Source organism: Microcebus murinus, chromosome 14, assembly GCF_040939455.1.
Source record: "Microcebus murinus isolate Inina chromosome 14, M.murinus_Inina_mat1.0, whole genome shotgun sequence".
Taxonomy (NCBI): Eukaryota; Metazoa; Chordata; class Mammalia; order Primates; family Cheirogaleidae; genus Microcebus; species Microcebus murinus.
In genome coordinates this window covers 32,850,690-32,873,124 of record NC_134117.1, presented here as the reverse complement: position 1 = coordinate 32,873,124, position 22,435 = coordinate 32,850,690, and the positions used below count along the sequence as shown (strand labels likewise).

At 34.5% G+C, this 22,435-nt stretch overlaps 1 protein-coding gene across 3 annotated transcripts in view; it reads left to right on the top strand.

The window, feature by feature from the left end:
• The window catches only part of TNKS2 (tankyrase 2), a 64,013-nt gene that overhangs the window by 20,669 nt on the left and 20,909 nt on the right, over nucleotides 1-22,435 (top strand). For 2 of the 3 annotated variants that reach the window (XM_012765764.2, XM_012765781.3), the window contains exons 4-16: nucleotides 183-219; nucleotides 372-447; nucleotides 873-967; nucleotides 2,862-2,928; nucleotides 7,347-7,533; nucleotides 8,588-8,709; nucleotides 10,879-10,970; nucleotides 11,058-11,136; nucleotides 14,551-14,722; nucleotides 16,911-16,990; nucleotides 20,008-20,153; nucleotides 20,849-21,014; nucleotides 21,837-22,056. In XM_012765764.2, coding sequence (XP_012621218.1) covers nucleotides 183-219; nucleotides 372-447; nucleotides 873-967; nucleotides 2,862-2,928; nucleotides 7,347-7,533; nucleotides 8,588-8,709; nucleotides 10,879-10,970; nucleotides 11,058-11,136; nucleotides 14,551-14,722; nucleotides 16,911-16,990; nucleotides 20,008-20,153; nucleotides 20,849-21,014; nucleotides 21,837-22,056 — 1,539 coding nt within the window. The remainder of the gene's footprint in view (nucleotides 1-182; nucleotides 220-371; nucleotides 448-872; nucleotides 968-2,861; nucleotides 2,929-7,346; nucleotides 7,534-8,587; nucleotides 8,710-10,878; nucleotides 10,971-11,057; nucleotides 11,137-14,550; nucleotides 14,723-16,910; nucleotides 16,991-20,007; nucleotides 20,154-20,848; nucleotides 21,015-21,836; nucleotides 22,057-22,435) is intronic. The other variant, XM_012765773.3, reaches the window with a different exon arrangement.

Here is a 22,435-nt window from a genome sequence, read left to right as displayed (position 1 = left end):
AACAAAAGCATTTGATGTTTTTCACACAAATATTTTTAAACTACATGATATCCTGTTAATCATTTTCAATTTATTAGAAATTTATTTCTAAATTTATCTACTTTAAATATGGTTCAGTGGACATCTTTTTGCATAAAACTGTCATTAATTTTTAAGTTTCTGCTTATTTTTTTCCTACACAGGTGAATATAAGAAAGATGAACTCTTAGAAAGCGCTAGGTATGTACTAATGTTATAAATATGTAGCATAAATACTTTATCATGAGCAAACTTTAAAAGATAATGATTTTTTTTTAATGGTCACAATACATATCTCAGGGCAAGATCTCATAATGAGTACAAATTGCTAAAACTTTTTTTTTTGGTTGTAGGAGTGGCAATGAGGAAAAAATGATGGCTCTACTTACGCCATTAAATGTCAACTGCCATGCAAGTGATGGCAGAAAGGTACTTCCTTTTGCAACTAAGTTTGTGCTTATCTCCTGATAACATGAAGATGTGTTTATCTTTTTTTTTCTATTTTTTTGTAAGCACCCATCTGTTGCATATGTGTTTATTTTATTATAGATTAAAATATATTTGAAGAGAATGCTGATGTTTTCTTTTAAGCAGTATTTCAGATTAATTCTTCTACTTAGTAAAACTTTATTGATAACAAACATTTAGTTGTTTGCTTCCTATATGCAGTGGTGAGCTTATAAACTTCTATACTATGCCTTCAGTATATATGTTGGATTTTATAAAAACCAAATTGATAACTATTTATTTAGACAATGAAGTTATAAGTGGATTTTTTTGTTTTATATTTGGGTTTTTACAATTTTATCCAGCCATTATTTTAATTTCATTAACTTGTTTGATTAATATTTCAGTCAACTCCATTGCATTTGGCAGCAGGATATAACAGAGTAAAGATTGTACAGCTCTTATTGCAACATGGAGCTGATGTCCATGCTAAAGATAAAGGGTAAGCATTTGAACGAAAATGAGGACTTCTTAAATGTTACTGTCCTTTTAACAACCTTTGTAACATAAAAATCATTTTTTTAACTAAACATCATTAATATTTATTGTTGGTTGCTCTGAGGCCACAGGAGATTATAAAACTTTAAATCTACTCATAAGGTTTACATTACACTTTAGGAGGCATGAAAAAGATAACTGACAATCCCAGGAGACCTCTCCCAAGTGCCAGGTGATAACTATAGAGGGATAATACTATAGGAATTATCAGGAGAGAACTATCAGTGATGTCTAGAGTGGTTGGGAGGAGATGGTACTTGACCAGTACCTTTAAGGTAGGTCTCAATTCAAAAAAACAAAGAGTTTGGGGCACATTACTCTCCAAGAGAATTGATAAAATGGAGATACTAAAGCAGATATTACAGTGACTGGACCAGCTTGACTGAAGCAGATAATTCATGTGGGAGACAAATGAAGATTAGGATTAGAGAAAAGGACATTTGAGGATTTGGTGTTGTAGCCTAAGGAATTCAGATTTCATTTTGTGATCTGAATCAAGAGGTGGGGTGACTAAGAGTTTTAGAAGGTTCATTCTGGAGTGATGTGTAGGCTACATTGGAGAAGAAGGAGACTAGAGGGAAAAGCAGTTAGGAAGCTGAGTGTTGGAAAGGTTCAGGTATAATGAGTGTCCATAGTGTGGCAGAGGAAATGAAAAAGAACACATAGATACAAGAGATATTACAGTGTAAGAATGGATGAAATTTGTTGAATGTCTGGATGTGATGAGAGAGAAAGGAATAAAAAGAAAACTACATTTCAGGTTGTGAAGCTGAGTTAGAGTCAATAATACACATACTGAAGTTTAGGAAGGAAAATTGTTGGGGTGGGGACAATTTGAGCTCACTATTACAGCTCTTTGTTTTATAAGGTGATGGTAGGAACAAAAGTGGAAGTATCTAGTAGGTAGCTGGGACTGAAATTGGTGCTCAGGCAAGTAAGGAATCCTATATTCAAAAATGGTAAGGAAAGCCATAAGCCTTTAGAAAGTAGACACATAGAACTAAAGACTAAATTGCAGGTGGCCATAACTTACCAGGAGCCAAATGGTGGTGGCTTTAGCCATAAAATGAGTGATCCCAAGGAGAAAGAGAAGCTTAAAGACAGAAGTCAAGGATTTTAAGATTGTACTGTACCTTCCCATGTAGAAGGTTCTTTCTCCATTCCCACCATGAAAAAATTGGGTTTCAGTTTTTTAAGGAATATAGCCATTTATCTTACAGGATCTCAGAAAAGTTTCTGAGAAGAGCCAGTGTTTGAGCGGAGTCTGGAAAAGAAGTATAGAAGTAAGCTAGACCAAAGGAGGGAGAGAAATCTATCCTACACCCAAGGAGCAGTATGTATAGAGACATAGAGGGAGCCACAAGTTTAGTATACCATTATTGAAGGGTAAGACTAGAGAGGGTGTCAGATCATTCTGTGTGCCACGTTAAGAAGTTGGAACTCTCTCTTAAAGGCATGGAAGAACCACTAAGGATGTTAAAATAAGGAGTAGCCACATCAGATTTACTTTTTAGAAAAATTTGGCCACAGCTTGGAAAGTAAGTTGGAGTGGGGGTTATTTCAGTAGTGCAGAAGAGAAATAATATAGGTCCAAACTAAGGCAGTGACAGTAGCTATGGGGAAAAAAGGAAGGAGAATTTGAAAGAGACTTAAGAGTTAGAATTGTTAGGACTTAAGGTTCAAATGGATATTACTGAATTTTGTACATTTTTAAACAGAAGGTCAGATAAGCCATTTTGCTATTTAAGTAATTAAAATTAATTAAGTCTTAACTTTATAAATTTCCCTGGCCCTTGGGAATCTGTACTAACACAGGCTTTTCTCCCCTCTCATTGTAGTGATCTTGTGCCATTACACAATGCCTGTTCTTATGGTCATTATGAAGTAACTGAACTTCTGGTCAAGGTTAGTTCTCTTGTACTTTTTAAATTATTTTCTATAATTACATAAAATTACTGGAAGAGCATAGTATGTCTGTTTTTTTGTGTGTTCTTAGTACTTGATAGAAATAGTAGTATTATAATCATAAAATACAGGTGATTGCTAGGTTAGCATCTGAGTGCTTTGAGATTTTTCAGATACCAAACAAATTTGAATATAAAGTAGCACTATCATCTTGTAAATAACAGAATAAGTGATTCTGTAAATCACTTTTGTAGCTAAAGGTGAACTTTCAAAACTCTGATATCAAAAAGCAATTTTTAGTCAGTCATGTATTATTAAAACCACAAATTATATGTGCAAGATTTGCTCAGTAAGCTTCACTTCTTCCAGTATAGCTCAGCAGCTGTTTAACAAACAGGTTTGTAAGACTAGCAAGAAGCTTCTTATTCCAACTCATCTTGGGTGAGATTAGAAGATATTGAGAGTGGATCCTGGGATGCTACCCATGCCTATTTCCTTCAGTAGCTCAGTCTCTACATATATATTTGCCCACATTCTTGAGACTTCTGATAACCTGCACCCAGTCTACCCCTTCAGTACTTTTCCTTATTCTCTCAGCAGCTGTCATGGAAACAGAAAGAGGACACTTGTTTCCAGTGCCTCTATACATCCTTTTGAGTGTGTCCTACCATGGAATACATTTTCTCACAGAAATAACTTTATAATAATGATTAGATACTCCCAGTAGCACATAAGACTTTTTAAATTTATAATGTGGTTGTAATGTTTATACATTTATAGCAGTAATGCTTTTCCTTCTTGAAAAACTGAATCTTGAATTCGACAGAATGTGTTACTATGGGTAAAAATGAAACATCAAACAAATTGCACTAGGACTTAAAGAAAACTGAGTGGTATTTCCTAAGACCTAGTGTTTTACTAAATAAGAATGGAAGGCTGGCTATAGGTTATACTAAGGGAAGGGGTTAGCTGAGATGAGGGTGCTGGCAGATACTAGACTAGGAAGGTTTAGAAAAGTTAGGAGAAAGAAAGTAGATGGAGTTGGGAATGTAGGCAGAGGTTCTGGGCAATGCTGAGTCAATTAACAATCCTTGCTAAATACTCTGGCCAGCAGAAGCTGGCATTTAACAGCAAGCATTCAGTGACTGCTTTCCATGACCAGGGCATTGTGCTAGGCATGGAAGTCACCAAGACATTCCTAAACAAAGCATTCAAATAATGAAGGTCTAGCACTAACAGGCACAAGAATAACAAGGAATTCTCTTAACTTTATTTTCCTCATAGCTGCTAAGTACAAGGAAGCTAATAGATGGATCTGGCTAGAGAGAGAAGGGAAAATTTCTGTCAAGTAGATTCATAGTTAATTAAACCATTATATAGAAAGTGCTGACTGATCTTTTTTGCTTAGAAGGGAATATTGGAACCTCTAATGGATTGCCATAGGATCTATCTTTGCCTTTATCATAGTCCACATTTTTATTGCTGACTTGATAAAAAAATTAGAAGAGATATTTACCAAATTTTCAGATTAACATGAAGTTGGGAAGGATAACTAATATTCATTTTGATAGAATCAAGGCTCCAAACCATCTATTTTCACAGGCTCTAAACTTGGGTTGAAGCCAGAAAAATGAAATTTAATGGGGATCAATAAGGAGACTTAAGGTTACAAGAAGACTTAAGTTCTTATTCACAAGAACAAGATACGAGAGAACATACTTTTGTGTGTACTTCTTATTTAAAAAATAATCTAGAGCTTTTAAATCAGGTGCAGTGGCTCGTGCCTGTAGTCCTAGCTACTCAGGAGGCTGAGGCAGGAGGATCACTTGAGCCCAACAGTTTGAGGCTGACTTGTGATTGAGCCACTGCACTCCAGCCCAGGCAACAGAGCAAGACCTTGTCTCTAAAAATAAGAAGAAGAATCTGGAGCTTTTAAATTACCCACTAATTCAGTTTCTGTGTAAACTGTGATGTGACTACTTAAAAAGCTATTGTATTAATAATTTTATGCCAGTAGTAGAATTATAGTGTCAAGAGCAAATATAATAATGGATGTACTGTACTCCCCACAGTCAACCCACATTGGAATCTATTGTTTTAGGCTCTCAATATTTTTTAAATTAATTTTTTAAACTAAAGTATATTTAGGTGAAAGCCATCAGGATCAGTATAGAAGGATGAATGAAGTAACTTCAGTCTAAATATTTAGACTGAAGGCCAGGTGCAGTGGCTCACACCTGTAATCCCAGCACTCTGGGAGGCCTAGGTGAGTGGATTGCTCAAGGTCAGGAGTTCGAAACCAGCCTGAGCAAGAGCGAGACCCCATCTGTGCTAAAATATAGAAAGAAATTAATTGGCCAACTAAAAATATATAGGAAAAAATTAGCTGGGCATGGTGGCGCATGCCTGTAGTCCCAGCTACTTGGGAGGCTGAGGCAGAAGGATTGCTTGAGCCCAGGAGTTTGAGGTTGCTGTGAGCTAGGCTGACACCGCGGCACTCTAGCCAGGGCAACAGAGTAAGACTCTGTCTCAAAAAATAAATAAATAAATAAACAAACAAACAAACAGACTGAAAAAACAAACAAACATAAGAATTGCCTTCAAGTGCTGCAAAGAGGAGTATTGATCTCTTTTGCTCCAAAAAAGACAAAACAAATGGATCAAAGTTAAAAGTGCAAACATTTCAACTTAATGTACAAGAACCTAACAACATGAGTTATCTAGTAATTATAAAAAGCCATGCTAGTTGAGAATTAGCTCTCCATTATTGAACGTACTAAAAGAGTAAATAGCTGGTTCACCTCTGTCAAGAATGCTATAGAAGAGATTTTGGTTGGTTGGAGGTTGAACTAGTATGACTTCTGTGGTCCATCCAGTCTTGGAACTGAAAAGTCTGACAACACAAAGTGTTAGCAAGGATGTGGAGCAACTGGAACTCAAACATTACTGGTGGCTGCTTTAGAAAACTGTTTGGCAGTTTCTAATAAAGTTAAACATATATCTTCCTTGACAACATGTGTCCATAAAGGGACTTGTATAGGAATATTTATAATAGCTTGTTCATAATACAGGTCGAGTATCCCCTATCTGAAATACTTGGGACCAGAAGTATTTCAGATTTCAGATCTTTTCAGATTTTGGGATATTTGCATATATAGTACATAATGAGATATCTTGGGAATGGAACCCAAGTCTAAACATGAAATTCATTTGTTTCACATACACCTTACACACATCGCCTGAAGGTAATTTTATAAAATATTTTGCATAGCTTTTATGCACAAAGTTTCTGTACATGAGGTTCAGTGTGGAATTTTCCACTCATGGTGTCATGTCAGCAGTCAAAAAGTTTTAGATTTTGGAGCATTTCACATTTTGGATTTTCTCATTAGGGATACTCAACCAGTAGTCAAAAACTAGAAATAGTCCAAATGTCCATTAACAGGATAGTAGATTGGTAAATTGTGATATGTCTATACTATGAAATACTCCTCAGCAATGAAAATGAACCGATACAGCAACATTAACAAATCTCAGAAACGTTATATGTATGAAAGAAGCTAGATAGAAAAGTATATATTGTAGAAATGTATATTCTATCCCTTTTATGAAATTCAAGTACAGGTAAATCTAATACATGGTGCTAAAAGTCAGAATGGGAGCAGGAACTGTCCATAAAAGGAGTATGAGGAAACATTCTAGGGTAATGAAAATGGCCTATATATAGCTTGATTTGGGTGATGGTATCAACGATATATATCTGTCAATTCATCAAACTTACACACTGAAGTGTTGTGCATTTTACTATGTATAAATTATACCTCAAAAGAAGAAAAAATTAGTTCTTGGAAAAGATACAAATTAAACCTAAAGCTTAATATTTTTTTAATTTTTTTTTTGAGAAGGAATCTGGCTCTGTCTTCTGGGCTAGAGTGCCATGGCATCAGCCTGGCTCACAGCAACCTTAAACTCCTAGGCTGAAGCGATTCTTCTGCCTCAGCCTCCCGAATAGCTAGGATTACAGGCACTTGCCACTATACCTGGCTAATTTTTCTATTTTTAGTGGAGATGGGGTCTCCCTCGTGCTCAGGCTGGTCTGGAACTCCTGACCTCAAGTGATCCTCCTACCTTGGCCTCCCAAAAATGCTAGGATCACAGGTGTGTGCCACCGTGCCCAGCCTAAAGCTTAATTTTTAACTGTTCTGAATAAAAGAGTTAAATAGGCCCTGTGGGCAGGACTAGCAATCATCTACTATTTTTGTATTGGGAGAAATACATACTTTCTGAAATAACTAGCTTAAAAAGTAAACTTTGGGAACATAACCTGTTTAAGCTTGCATAATGTTAAATTATACAGTACTAATAATTCTAAATTCTCTTAAAAATTAAACAGTAAATTTTTGCTTTTTCCTCCCCAGCATGGTGCCTGTGTAAATGCAATGGACTTGTGGCAATTCACTCCTCTTCATGAGGCAGCTTCTAAAAACAGGGTTGAAGTGTGTTCTCTTCTCTTAAGTTATGGTGCAGATCCAACACTGCTGAATTGTCACAATAAAAGTGCTATAGACTTGGCTCCCACACCACAGTTAAAAGAAAGATTAGCATGTGAGTATAAAATTATGAATGTTCAGCTATGATATTATGATATCAATAAACTGAATGTTTTTTTCTTTCTGGCTTGTTTTTAGAAATAATTAAATAGAATGTTTTCCATAGCATGGGTATCTGTTGTTTAGACTAACATATATGATAATTTGGAAGTTTCTACTTTACTATGAAAAGAATATATATTTGATTAATTTTTTCAAGTCGAGTTATATTCATTTTATGTGACTGTCTTATTAGATGGTATGCTTAAAACAAAAGCATTTAGATTATTCCTGTCTTTCAAATGACTTTCTAGTTGATCCATGAAGTTTATGAAGCTGTGAAGTTAAAGTGTTATTTTTGAGATTGCTATTTTGTAAACATAGTCTCTAGATCTTAACATCCAATATTATTTGGTATCTGGGCCAAGTTCTATAGTTTTCTATCTGTAGCTGAAGTAGATGTAGTGAAAAATAACCACCTAGTTCAGATACAGTATTACTGCACATAAATAAGCAAATTGTATTGGACTTGTATTATTCTGGAATAATAGGCAGTTTCATAAGTATGATGAAGAAAAGAGATCTTGAGAAAATACCCTTTCATTTGGTCATTGTAGGTAGCTTAGAAATATTCAACTTGTCTAGTTGCCAGTTCTCTAATAGGTATGAGCAAAGCCATCTGCTACTGCCATAATGACAGTGTAGGGATTATGATCACCCTTTGTTTTATTTCTTTACTGAGAAAAGTTTATGCTTCAAACAATTCTGAGAACTCTTTGGGGTAGGAATATAGTGCATTACTCCAGATATCTCTAGACCAATTACGAATTAGAGCAGACCATGAATCTCCCATGGGCTAAATCTGTGTATATACTCAGGAATGAATTGGGCCATGACTGAGAGGGGAACTAGGGTATCACTGACTCCGTTTTCAGGAGTTATATTTAGAGAACATCTTTCTGGCTATTTTGGAAAATTATTTTGAAAATAATTTCGAGGAAAATGCTAGATAAGCCCCCCACCATCAATTTGATAATTCTCATAGGTTTAAATGCTTTTTCTTCATCTAGATGAATTTAAAGGCCACTCATTGCTGCAGGCTGCACGGGAAGCTGATGTTACACGAATCAAAAAACATCTCTCTCTGGAAATGGTGAATTTCAAACATCCTCAAACACATGAAACAGCATTGGTAATGTTTCAGATTTAAGTTTTTAAAATACAATAACCAAAAACATGCCAAACTAATCATAATATCATACTTCAGTAACAGCATTGTTTTAAAAATCTATGATTTAAAAAAAATTAATGCCAACACATACATAAAACATTTCAAACAGTACAGAAAAATAGACAACCTAACCCCCCCAAAAAGGCAATACTATTATTAGTTTAAGAATCTTTACAGAAAAAAAATTATTTATATTCTGACATATATCATATGTAAACCCCTTCTTAGGGGTTATAAAAGTTATAAATGCTTAATAGTAGAAATTTTGGAACCCACTGAAATAATGAAAAAGAAAATAATACAACCATTCATATAAAAGCCATGTTGTATGTGTCCTTCCAGTATTACAGTTTTCCTCAAAATTAGATCTAAAGTATAAACACAGTATTTTAAAGGCTACTTGCCTGCTAGAGGTAATAATAACTGTGGAGCTGTAACAAAGTAGATGTGAGTAGAGAAGTCTAAGGAAAAGCAGTCAGAAAAGAATGGGAGCTAGGGTAAGTGATGGGGAGGTAGGAGAGGATATGGTATAATTAGGGGCTACCTTAAAAGTAGAAATTTCAAAGGAAAAAAGTAATTCCTGTTGTGAATTGTAGAACATGTTTTGGGTGGGAGAAGATAAGTAAATTAATGTGTTTAGGAACAGATTTAACTCATGGTAATCTTACTTACCTATTATCTTTTATGGCAAATTTTCTTCCTTATACCATAATGTAAACTCTGAAATTTATGTAGAAACCTATCTATAAAACATTTTGGACTTCTTTGCTAGTTGTAAGAAACATTCAAGTAAATGAAATAGCAAAGCTGTAGACTAATAAATGCTAGCACAAAATTAAAACCACAACAGTGTTAAAACTGTACAGAGAAACTTGGAAAGACTGACATCATGGAAAATTTTCTAGTCTGAAAAGCTAATACTTACTATATATTGTTCTCCCCTAAATATCCTTCTGTTAAACAACTCATTTTTATAATTAATTTTAAAATATACTAGGAGTTAAGTATTGGTTGGTAGTTATGGTGCAGGAGCAGTTTCTTCCAGGTTCCCAGAGGTTACAGGCCCTGCCCCACAATGGTAGGGTGCACTTTAAGGTGGATGTGACAAAGAATTTTGGAAAGCTATTTTCATTCTCTTTGCCCTCCTGATAAATGACCTGGGCTGATTACCCTTAATACCCAAGGGAGCTATGTTCACCAATTAGAGTTGGTTTTATTGAGGGTAAAGGAATGATTTTGGTGATAGAAACATCAAAGAATGGATCTGCAGCAAAGTCATGAGGATCAGATAAACTTTATGATTAACAACAGGTTAAAATCAGAGAACAGATTTCATGTATACTATATATTTAGATGTATAGAGTAATTGGCTGAAAAATTATCCAGAACTTTTATTCATGGATTTTTAGGTTTCTGTTTTAACTGAACATATATACATTAATTGAGTCATTCATCATTCAGACATTATTGAACACCTGATGTTGGAGATGCAAAGATAAGGGCCCTGACCATAAGATAACATATTATGCAAATACCTACATCCTATCTCCTTTCCTGCTCAGTACATCATAGATATAAATACTGTAGCCTCAAACTCCAGATTGTATCATTTTCTACCACTGATTTTGCCAAACAGGTAATCCAAGCTCTTTATTATCCTGGAGCAACTAGTTGGGATGTAAATACTGCTCAGCTTAACAGCTATTCCATCAGTGCTATTACCAAGGAGAATTCAGGGCTGATGAGTATTCTGTTATTTCTTCATTTAAAAAAACCTGACATTGGGGTGTTCTCTTAACCTTTCAAACATTACATAAACACCAGGCTGTTTGGGAAGTTTTGTAATTTAATTTTTCACCCAATAGTGGCTTTTTCAAAGATGTACGACTATAAAGTTTGATCAGAATATTTAATAACATATCATCTGGTAGATGGAATCTTTAGGCCCTGTGAGAATTTGGTAATTACTGTACATTCTGACCAATCGGAACTCAAGAGCAAAGTTAGGTCAAAAATAAAACAAAGACATTACATAACTTCTTGATTGTTCTTGATTGGAAACACAAATGTTCGTAAGTAAAAATTAGTTCTGTATAGTCTTTGATTAATGCTGCAATTTAAATCATTTAGCATTGTGCTGCTGCATCTCCATATCCCAAAAGAAAGCAAATATGTGAACTATTGCTAAGAAAAGGAGCAAACATCAATGAAAAGACTAAAGAGTAAGTATATACATAATAATTAAATATTATTGACATTTTATTTTTTGGAAAATATCTTTATTGTCTGGCTGACTTTTTCTCTTTAAGATTCTTGACTCCTCTGCACGTGGCATCTGAGAAAGCTCATAATGATGTTGTCGAAGTAGTGGTGAAACATGAAGCAAAGGTATACTTCCTTTTTGGTAATCTTTGGTAATCCAACGAGTTATTTTTTTATTTAGCAGATGAAATGCCTGACTTCCTAAACTATTCATTCTCTCATAAATATTACTTTTTTCTCTTAATCTATACTTAAAAATATCCTGCAAATAACTTTTCCTATAACTAATTTTTTGCTAGAAAATCTATAGGTTTATTCAAATATAACTTATTCCTATATGTCCTTCCTTCTCCATTCACTTTAACCACACCCCACTGGTCGAAGATATCCTTACGGACTTTGTCTAACAGTACATACTCCGGAATATCCCCAGCTGGAGACATACTGATTCTGACCTATCTTTTCTAGTAGTATTTTCTCACCCGCATCTTCTGTTTATTGGTTGCTATGGCTGTTATTTACCCCAGCCACAATTTTTCTTTCGCCCTGTTATTTCTGTAAATAAGTCAAAAGACTTGAACAGAAGGAAGTAAGTTACTTAAATAATTCGACTAAAAACATTATAGCTCCCCACCAATCTTTAATTGGCTTTTGTGAACAAAGCATTTTATTCACTAAATAATTATGTTTTCATCAAGGCTAGAAATCATTTCTTACCTAGTAATTTTGAAAAATGCTACTCAGTAAAAGATATACATAGCATCCCAGATTGGAAAGAGATGGCATTCACCTAATATACCAGTTTTCACAATTTTTAGCCAGAGATGTTTGCCTTCTTCAGACAGAATCTTTAGTTGAAATTCAGTATATTGTACAATAGAGAAAGAATGGGCCTGCTCTGGATGAAGGGAGAAGAAAGGAATAGAGACTCTTTTTCCTTGGGTGGCCCCAGAAGCCCTTCCCTAAATCAATTTTGCAGAATAGTTTGCTCATCTGTCCTTTCTTGGATTTCCGTTCACTCAAAGGACCACTTAGAATTTGCCAGTTTCTTTTTGTGTTGCCTCTCAGTGTCCTAATTTCTCTTTGATTTGGGGAATTCTTGATAATGTATAATCTTGATCTTTCCTATTGTAAATTATTGAATAAAATAAAGTTTATTTCCGCTTGACTGCTTGGCATATCTTATTTGTCTCTCTGTTCTATAACTGTTCGTTGATTGCTTTTTTCATACACGTGGTACGTTATCTGAAGAGTATCTGGATGCATATTAAATTTGAGTTGTGAAACTCAACGAAACAATCTTGACTAGGGTAATGAACCGTCCAGGTTTGTCCAGTGGGAATTCCCAGGAACACAGGACTTTCGGTGCTAAAACTGGGGAAGTCCTGGGCAAACCAGGACAGGTTGGTCACCCTAATCTTAACACACAGTGGTATCTAAATAAAGTTTTCAAATGGATATTTTTCACATTTCAGTGAGTTTGGGTATGTGAATAAATAATTTACTTGCCCTGAGCATTTTAAATCAATTTTTCAGGTTCTGTGGGCATGGAGACTAGCTGTTCAAACTAAGGTTTTAGGTTCATTGAGTAGGTCTTGGCTATATTCCTATTCAAATATTCTCTCATTCCATGAGTATGAATTGGCCAGTGTCTCAAAACACAATAGTGTCTGTCCACAGTATTGATTACTGAGGAGCTTAATTTCTCAGTTATGTTTTGAAGAATTATTTCCATGGTAAGGAGGATGGGATGGAGATGAGATAGGGTAATCTTATAGGTAGGTGATTTTCTTTTTTATTGTGAAAAATTTCCAAGATACATCTAAGTTGAAAGAATTTTATAGAGAATAACTATATAACCATCCCTTAGGTTCTATCACTAACATTTTACTATATTGTTTTATTACATACAAATTTCTCCCTCTATCAATATATCTTCTTTTTCATATTTCAAAGTTATTTGCAGATTACTGTACACTTCTTCCTAAACAATTCTGTATATATATCAGCTAGAGTATGGTATTTATAGTTTTTCTTTAGATATAAAATTTACATGCAATGAAATGTACAAATTTTAAGTGTGTATTTGCTAAATTTTGATGAATACATATGCCAAAACCTCTGTCAAGATACAGAATGTTATCTCATGGCAGAGGTAATACCCTGTCCCAGGCAGACTCTACCTCTAGAGGTAACAGCCATTTTGACTTTTTCTGACATAGATAAGATTTGCCTGTTGTAGGCCTTCATATCCAAGAATCATACAAAATACACTCTTTTGTGTAGGCTTTTTCCACACCATATAATATTTTGGTGGTTCATCTACGTATCAATAGTTTGTTCCTTTTTATTGCTGAGAAATATTCCACTGTATGAATATACCATAAAATATTTATAAAGATTATACTTTGCCTAATATGGTAGAAAAATAAGCCAAGGGTATTTTTTGGTTTTTGTTTTTTTTTTTTTTTTTTTTTTTTTTTTGAGACAGAGTCTCACTCTATTGCCCGGGCTAGAGTGCCGTGTCATCACCCTAGCTCACAGCAACCTCAAACTCCTGGGCTCAAGCAATCCTGCCTCTCAGGCTCCCAAGTAGCTGGGACTACAGGCATGTGCCACCATGCCCTCTAATTTTTTTATATATGTTTTTGGCCAATTTCTTTCTATTTTTAATAGAGACGAGGTCTTGTTCTTGCTCAGGCTGGTCTTGAACTCCTAACCTGGAGCGGTCCGCCCACCTCGGCCTCCCAGAGTGCTAGGATTACAGGCATGAGCCACCGCACCTGGCTGAAACAAGTGTTTTAATTTGGCTAATTTAGCTCTGGCTTTATTAGTGATGTCTATCTTTGGGTTAATCTCCACATTTCTACACTTTAGATCCATAAAAATGGATTCAACTTTTTAGGCAATGTGTAGCTCTAAATGTAGTGAATCTATGAATGCTTTAATGCTACACACAACTGGTATTCAACATCTCACATTAAACCCAAGATTAGATCTTCCTTCTGATATAAGCCTTCGTGGATTGGTGAATTTATACTGTAGATTTAAGCAAAAATACTTGCTTTGGCACTGGATAATAGACTTCATGAAAGAATCGAGGCTTAGGCTGGGCTCGGTGGCTCACGCCTGTAATCCTAGCACTCTGGGAGGCCGAGGCGGGCAGATGGCTCGACGTCAGGAGTTCGAGACCAGCCTGAACAAGAGCAAGACTCCATCTCTACTAAAAATAGAAACAAATTAATTGGCCAACTAAAAATACATAGAAAAACTTAGCCGGGCATGGTGGCACATGCCTGTCTGTAGTCCCAGCTACTCGGGAGGCTGAGGCAGAGGAATCACTTGAGCCCAGGAGTTTGAGGTTGCTGTGAGCTAGGCTGACGCCACGGCATTCTAACCGGGGCAACAGAGTGAGACTCTGTCTTAAAAAAAAAAAAAAAAAGAATTTAGGCTTAAATTAGTAGCAAGTATTAAATATATGATTGGATGGTTTTAAATTTTGCATTGCAAGCTAATTTCAACTTTTTCTGCATTTTTAAGGTTAATGCTCTGGATAATCTTGGTCAGACTTCTCTGCACAGAGCTGCACATTGTGGTCATCTACAAACCTGTCGTCTACTCCTGAGCTATGGGTGTGATCCTAACATTATATCCCTTCAGGGCTTTACTGCCTTACAGATGGGAAATGAAAATGTGCAGCAACTGCTTCAAGGTATTTTAAATGCTTCCATGAAGTTAATGTCTTAAAATTTACCTTTAAAATTTTTCACATATCAGGTATTATAGGTAGGAGGTGGTAATAAAAAGAAAAATTTTGAGAATTTTTGGCTATTTCTAAACTCATTGTGCTTTTAATCAACTCGTAGTCAATGCCCAAATTAAATGATAATCATGATGTTCCAGTAGCATTTTCTGCCTAATTTCCTGAGTTAAATAGATTGGCTTTCACATTTATATCAGGAAAGCTTTTTAGATAAGATACAGTAGTTGCTATTTCTGTTTAAAGAAAGGAAAACTTTAAAAGGTAGATGTCTCTTAGTATAGCAACCCTTGTGAAACTAATACCCTACATACTGGCTTAGCTTCTTCTCTTTTTTTTATACCCTGCATATTTAAGGCATGTAGAGTTTGTATAAGGTAATAAATTATGTGGCTTACTAAAACATTAAATAACAATTGAATACACTCATATTCAGTACATTTTAAAATATTTAGGTCAAATATCTATATACATGGTGTAGATTAAACATTTCAACCCTAGAAATCTGAAGTATCTTTGTCTACATCTCTAGCTTTTATTAGAATTTAATGAAGTAGCTTTGACATCTCAAAGCTCAGATGAGAAGAAATGTAATAGATCAACCTTTTCTGTCTTTAACAGTTGTTGTTGGCGATCCTTATGCCTGTGGTATAGAAACCACATTTTGAAAAACACTGCTTGAACAGATGAAGGCAGACAGATAAAACCTCCTGAAATTTGCCCAAAACAGAACTAACTACAAGGCTACTTTTAAGATTCCTTTACTTCCTCATATATTAAACATTCATTTCAGTGTCAGTTTTGGGAGTAAAAACTCTAGTCCTATCTGATTGCCTAGTGATAGAATTTACAGTTTTGCCAGTTTTATGATAAGTACTATCACATACAGCTTTATTTACCATTCCAACTAGTTTCTTAGAATAAATTACTGAAGTGGAATTTCCAGGTCATAGGGTAGCATATAGTCAGAATGTCTTCTAGAAAGGTTGTATGTACCATTTTACACTCTTAAGTATAAGTGTAGGAAAGCACCTGTTTTCCGTCAGCGCTGGGCATTATGATTACTAATATTTTCCTTGGGGGAATGTACATGGTGAATTACAGAAGTAATAAAATCTTTTTTTTAGTGCAAACTATAGAAATACTTGCCTACTAGTGTATAACAAAGAATGGTATCTCATTATTTTAATTTGCAATTCTGGTTTTGAGTAAGTTTGAACATATTGTATTAATAGTATTGGCCATTTCTCTTTTGAGTGTGTATGATTTGCTTGTTCATGTCCTTAGACCAATTTGTCTGTTCAGGCTTTCTAGGATATTCATCTCATAAAGAAACCTTATATATTAAATATATTCTTTTTGAGATGCGTGTTACAGTATGATTTTTTCCATTTTGTTCTTTAATACTGTTATTGCCTGACATGTTTTTCCAAATCAGTTTTCTTTTTTGGTTCTGTCTTTGATATTATTGCTTTAAGTTACTTTTCTATTCCAAGATATAAAAATGTTCACCTTTGTTTTAAGGTTTAAGGTTTTTAAGGTTTAATTTTTTTATACCTGAGTCTTTAATCCATATGGATTAATTTTGTCCTAAGGTACAAGATAGATGTTTTCTTCCTTTTCTGAGATTTTAAATGAACTAGAAACATAAAATTTCAGAGCTGGAAGTGACATTAGATATTTTCTGGTTCATCTTCTCTCTTTAGAACTGAAAAAATTTGAGCCCCAGGAAATTCAGTTGACTTGTCCCAGTTCAGATAGCTGTAATAGTTAATCAGAACCACGGTTAGATTTCTGGTCATTGCTCTCCTAATTTAATACTTTTCCACCATTCCACATGGCTTGGCTATAGAACAGGCCTTCTTTCATAATCTATTTTATGTTCCTTCATATTGCTTAAATCACACTTTATATTTATAACATCGTATACATTTACATATATTGTTTATATGTATTATGTTTCAAAAAGTTTTACGAGAATCCTGTTTTTTCCCCCTACTACCATGGAGATATCCTACATAATCTACCAAACTAAAAGAACCAAAGTAAAAGAACTTTACTTTCCAATAAGATGCCTCCCATAAAGCTTGGCTCCATCTTTTAAATACAATTTAATCACTCTTTCCCTCTCTCTCTTTAGAGGGTATCCCATTAGGTAATTCAGAAGCAGACAGACAATTGCTGGAAGCTGCAAAGGCTGGAGATGTAGAAACTGTAAAAGTAAGATACAATCTTATGTTTTTGTTAATTTTGGGTTTTTATTTTGACGTTGTTTAATGCATCTGTACTGTTATAATGAAGAGCCTGTTTATTTACATATGCCTTACTTTAAAAGGTCAATAATATAACCTAGTTCTTTTCTGCAAATAAGGAGCATTGAGTAATGAAAGAAAAAGATGTTTCAGTTTCACATGCATCTTAGTAAATATCACATTCACAAATTTAAATAAACTGGTAATACCAAATGGGTTTTGCTTAAAGAACCTATTCATTTGTCCATGTAAAAGAATAAAGTGTATCAAATTATTGTACCATAACTGTTTACATAGGACACATAAAACAAGAAGGGAAAAAACAGTGTGTCACTTCTGTCTGCAGATTTCTTCTGATTTCTTCATTTTTTTGCCCCCTCTACCTTTGGGGATTCAGTATATTAGTAGAGTAGTAATACGGTGTTGCCATTTCTCAAAGTCACTATCTCCCAATAATCTTCAATTGGTGTAGACTGAAATATTTTTTCAGTATTTTTTAAAAGTCAAAACAATCTCAGAAAGGATTACCTTAGGAAGACTGCCATATGAGACTTTCAAATTATGCTAGTCCTATTTGAGAGAGCACTGTCAGGTAATAAAGAGTGTTATGAAAAAGTTTGTTGATTTAATTTATGGCAGAAGTAGCTATTTGAAATAATTTCACTATTTCTGTATAATGTTTTCAATCCTAAACAAACTCACTCCACAAAGGCAATAATTTTAGATTTTCTGAGAAAGAAATATGAATGTTGGTCTCATTTGAACTGAAGCTTCAAAGAAATTTATTCATTGTCTTTTTAGATGAAGAGCTTTCTAGTAATTGATTTTAAAAATCCATGTGATCATTTTCTGTTCCTTTATCTGTATAGATAAGTGTACACATCTCAAATAACTTAAGATTTTCTTTTTTATTATTAATTTTTCAAAAATAAATGAGTTCTCACCTGTAATCCTAGCACATTGGGAGGCCAAGGTGAGAGGATTGCTTGAGGCCAGGAGTTCAAGAGCAGCCTGGGCAACATAGCGAGACCTCTTCTCTACAAAAAATAGAAAAAATAGCTAGGCATGGCTTGTGCCTATAGTCCCAGCTACTCAGAAGGCAGAGGCAAGAAGATCGCTTGACCCCAGGAGTTTGAGGCTATAGTGAGCTGTGATTGTACCATTGTACTCCATCCTGGGTAACAGCAAGATCCTGCCTCAAAAAAAAAGAAAAAAAAATGCTACTATAATGCAATTTTATTTGACTTGTTTATTCTCATCCTTTATATTCCCATTCCCTTAAGTGGAGGCAAAAAGGTTATTGAAAGGAGGATTCTTTTGTTGCTACTGAATTGTGGCAAAACAAGTCACATGAGTTAAAAGGTAGTAAGCTGAGGGTAAGTTTTTTTCTAAATAAACTTAATAAACAAAGTTTTCTAAACTTTGTTTTCATGAAGGTAATGGGAGTCTGGAGGAGGAGATAGATGAAGAGGAGATGAGGTTGGGGGCAGGACTTAATGAACAAATAATGCCATTGGCTTAAGGAAGACTGTCTTTCCCCATGATAGGTATCAGGCTGTCTTCCCTCCCCTCTACTTTTAAAATCGCTTAATGGAAATTTATCTCCATTAGCCTTTCCATTTCCTATCTATCTATAGGCAGATGGCTCTGTATGAATCACTGGAACAACACCTGCATATTACCCAATGAATACTTGAATATGTGTTCAGTTATGTTTGTTTAGTGGTGGTTCTAAGGTACAACTTTAAAACATCAGGCTACATACTTTTTTGGGCATTTAGTATTAGAAAATCTATCTCAGAGTACACAAAATTAAACTAAGAGGTAGGGAATAGAATGGCCTGTGATTACTGTTAATACTAAGCCTAGCAGCACCTGGTACCCATGTTAAGAATACTCGTTCCCAGGGGCCCTACTTCATACCTACTGAAATCTCTTGAATGGGACTCTGAATCTGTATATCTAACAAGCTCTTGTTTGGGTAGCACAGAAGAGCTTTCCCAGACCAGTGATTAAACCCCTTGAGGTAAACCCACTGATAGCTAGCTCTTTTGGTTTATAGAGCTTAGGATAATGTCTGCTTTTAGGATAGCTTAGTAAAAAGGGGGAAAGAGTTTTTACTAATACTGATACTCTTTTGACTCTCAGAGCACTGTGATTTATTATATATGTTGATTTTCTTCCCCAAACTTTCATTCTTTTCATGCAAAATACCCTTAAGTAAGTATTTTGAGTGTTATTCTTAACAGTCTTTCTCAAGTAGGCTTCCTCATCTGAACCAAAGAACACAGAAAATTATTCGAGTGACTATTTTCTTAATTCTCCCAAGGATTATACATAATCATTAGCATTCTCTTAGTTAATTCATTCCATATAGTGCAGTATGATTCTGTCAGTGTAGTTCCTGCACTGCCAGTATCAGCATCATCCAGGGAACTTGTTAGAAATGCAGATTTTCAGGCCCTACAACAGTCACACTGAATTAGAATTATTTGGGAGTGGGGCCCAATGCATATGAAAGTTTAAGAACCACTAGTCTAGTGCAGTAATTCTCAAACTTTAATTTGCTTACAGATTACCTGAGTATTTTGTTAAAATGTAGGTTCTGACTCAGTAGGTGTCTGAGATTCTGAATTTTTAACAAGCCCCTGGGTGGTGCCAGTACTACTGTGATCCAGTGTACCTCTAAGTATGTTTACTACAAAATGGAAGATACAATTGCTGATAATTGGTACTTAGGTTACCTTTATGTAAATAGTAGTGGTAATGATAAAAATTTACCTACTGGCTTTAGGAAGAGCAGAATATACCGGTATAGATGAAGGGACCAGAGGGATTCCCAATAAATAAGAATAGTAAATAGTTTCTGAGCATACTGACTTAATGAGACAAGAAAAGTCAGACATTTTGAAATTTCTACTAAATGAGTTGAAACAAGAAATGAGAATATATAGCATTATGCATATACTGTGTTCCATCCTGCAGAAACTGTGTACTGTTCAGAGTGTCAACTGCAGAGACATTGAAGGGCGTCAGTCTACACCACTCCATTTTGCAGCTGGGTATAATAGAGTGTCTGTGGTAGAATATCTGCTGCAGCATGGAGCTGATGTGCACGCTAAAGATAAAGGGCAAGTACCAACAATTGTCATGGCCTCTTTTCCTTACCTATCTGACCTCGTTAGGAGAATCTGAAAATATTTTTATGATAATTGGTAGCTCTTTTTTCCCCAGGGAAGTCTTTTTCCTAACATTGGCTTACATGTAGCTGCTTAGTTTCTGTTAAGATTTTTATAATGGTTAGTATTTATATAAAGACTTACTTACATAATTCCTTGTAATTTTATAATGACCAAGGAGAGTACATTATGGGCTTTTTGTTTGTTTGTTTCTTTTTTTCTTTCCACTATTGAACAGGAACATGAGCCCTGGACCCTCAGATTAAAAGTCTGATGCCCTACTGACTGTGCTATTTGGATAGAATACTGATTTTTTTTAATATAGTAAATTTTTAAATTTCCATTGAGGATATTTGAGTTCTTCTAATTTATCTTGAAATTATTTTTCATTCAAAATATACAATTCCAGATGTTGCGTATTTAGATGTTTGTCATATTCTCCACATTTAAAATATTTTAAATATTTTCTCCCCTAACACCTGCCAAAAAAGAATTTATTTCCGCTTTCAATAGATTTAGGTTCTATAAAGTATAATCATTGTAATTCCTTACACAGTTCAAGAAATATCTTCATCAGTTATATATAATTACTTAAATGTAAACATATCTTTCTCTGGCATTATTGCTCATTTAATTTTTCATTTCAGAGGCCTTGTACCTTTGCACAATGCATGTTCTTATGGACATTACGAAGTTGCAGAACTTCTTGTTAAACATGGAGCAGTAGTTAATGTAGCTGATTTATGGAAATTTACACCTTTACATGAAGCTGCAGCAAAAGGAAAATATGAAATTTGCAAACTTCTGCTCCAGGTATATTTTAGTACTTACTGTGGACAGTGAATTACATAGAATATGTTTGTGATTTTTTTTCATAACTATATTATAAAAAAGTAGTAAGTGGGTGAGGAACAAAGTTATCTAATTCTATACGTAGATTTTAAAATAAATGTCATAAATACTATTTTATATTTTAATCTTCAAGTATGTTTACCACACCTAGACTTATTTTTGTATGTAGTCAACCATCATCATGTGATAGTTCTTGATTATCTTCATTTTTCCTTTTTAGTGCTTTAACCTCAGTATATTTGAAATTATGTAGTTTATAAGCCAGATTTATTTACCATTGATAAAATACTTTATTTCACTGTTTGAAAAGTAAAATCAGTATAACATGAAAGTTAATTTAAAAAAAAATAGACTTTATGTTTTTAAGCAATTTTAGGTTCACAGAAAAGTTGAGAGGAAGGTACAGAGATTTCCCATACACCTTCTGCCCCACACATCCTCTCCACTTATCAACATCCCCTACCAGAATCTGATACATTTGTTAAAATTGATGAATCTACATGAAAGTTAATTTTGAATGAAATACTACTTTATTTTGAACATAGTTTATAATTTTGACTATATTAATGCATTTTAAAACCTAGTAATGTTTAACTGCTTCTGTTCTCTTTTTATTATACTTTTCTGTGTATAAATTAAACATTAATAACAATGATGTTAATCTTTAAGGTAGACTTGGTATAAAATGATTTTCTTTAGTATAGTTATATTGACTATTTTCTCATTGACCCAAGGTTGCACTTAAGCCAGTTCCTCCTCCCTTTCTGTGTTTGACATGTCTAGCATGGTGCAGACCCTACAAAGAAAAACAGGGATGGAAATACTCCTTTGGATCTTGTTAAAGATGGAGATACAGATATCCAAGATCTACTTAGGGGAGATGCAGCTTTGCTAGATGCCGCCAAGAAGGGTTGTTTAGCCAGAGTAAAGAAGTTGTCTTCACCTGATAATGTAAATTGCCGTGATACCCAAGGTCGACATTCAACACCTTTACATTTAGCAGGTAAGTGAGTGAAGTTTCACGGATTGAGACTGGTGACATCTAAGATTCATTTTACCTGAGTGAAATATTTCCTGTAACTAAACTTGAAAAATTCAAATCAGTTATCTTCTAATGCCACCATTGTATTCTGTAATATATTTGCACAGATCAACTGTACTTCAAGCTGTTGGCTAAGTTCCACTTCACTTTAGTACTAGTATGTTACATTCAGTAAGAACAATTGAAACAGTCTCTGCAAGTCACCATGTGCTTTGTGATCATTATTCCAAATTACCATTTTGTTTGTATCATCTTGGGTGTGTGAGTTTTGAAAAATAGGCTGGTTTGAGCCAGCTTTCCTTATGGGAAGCTAATTTTCCATTCTTCTGATTATAGCTGC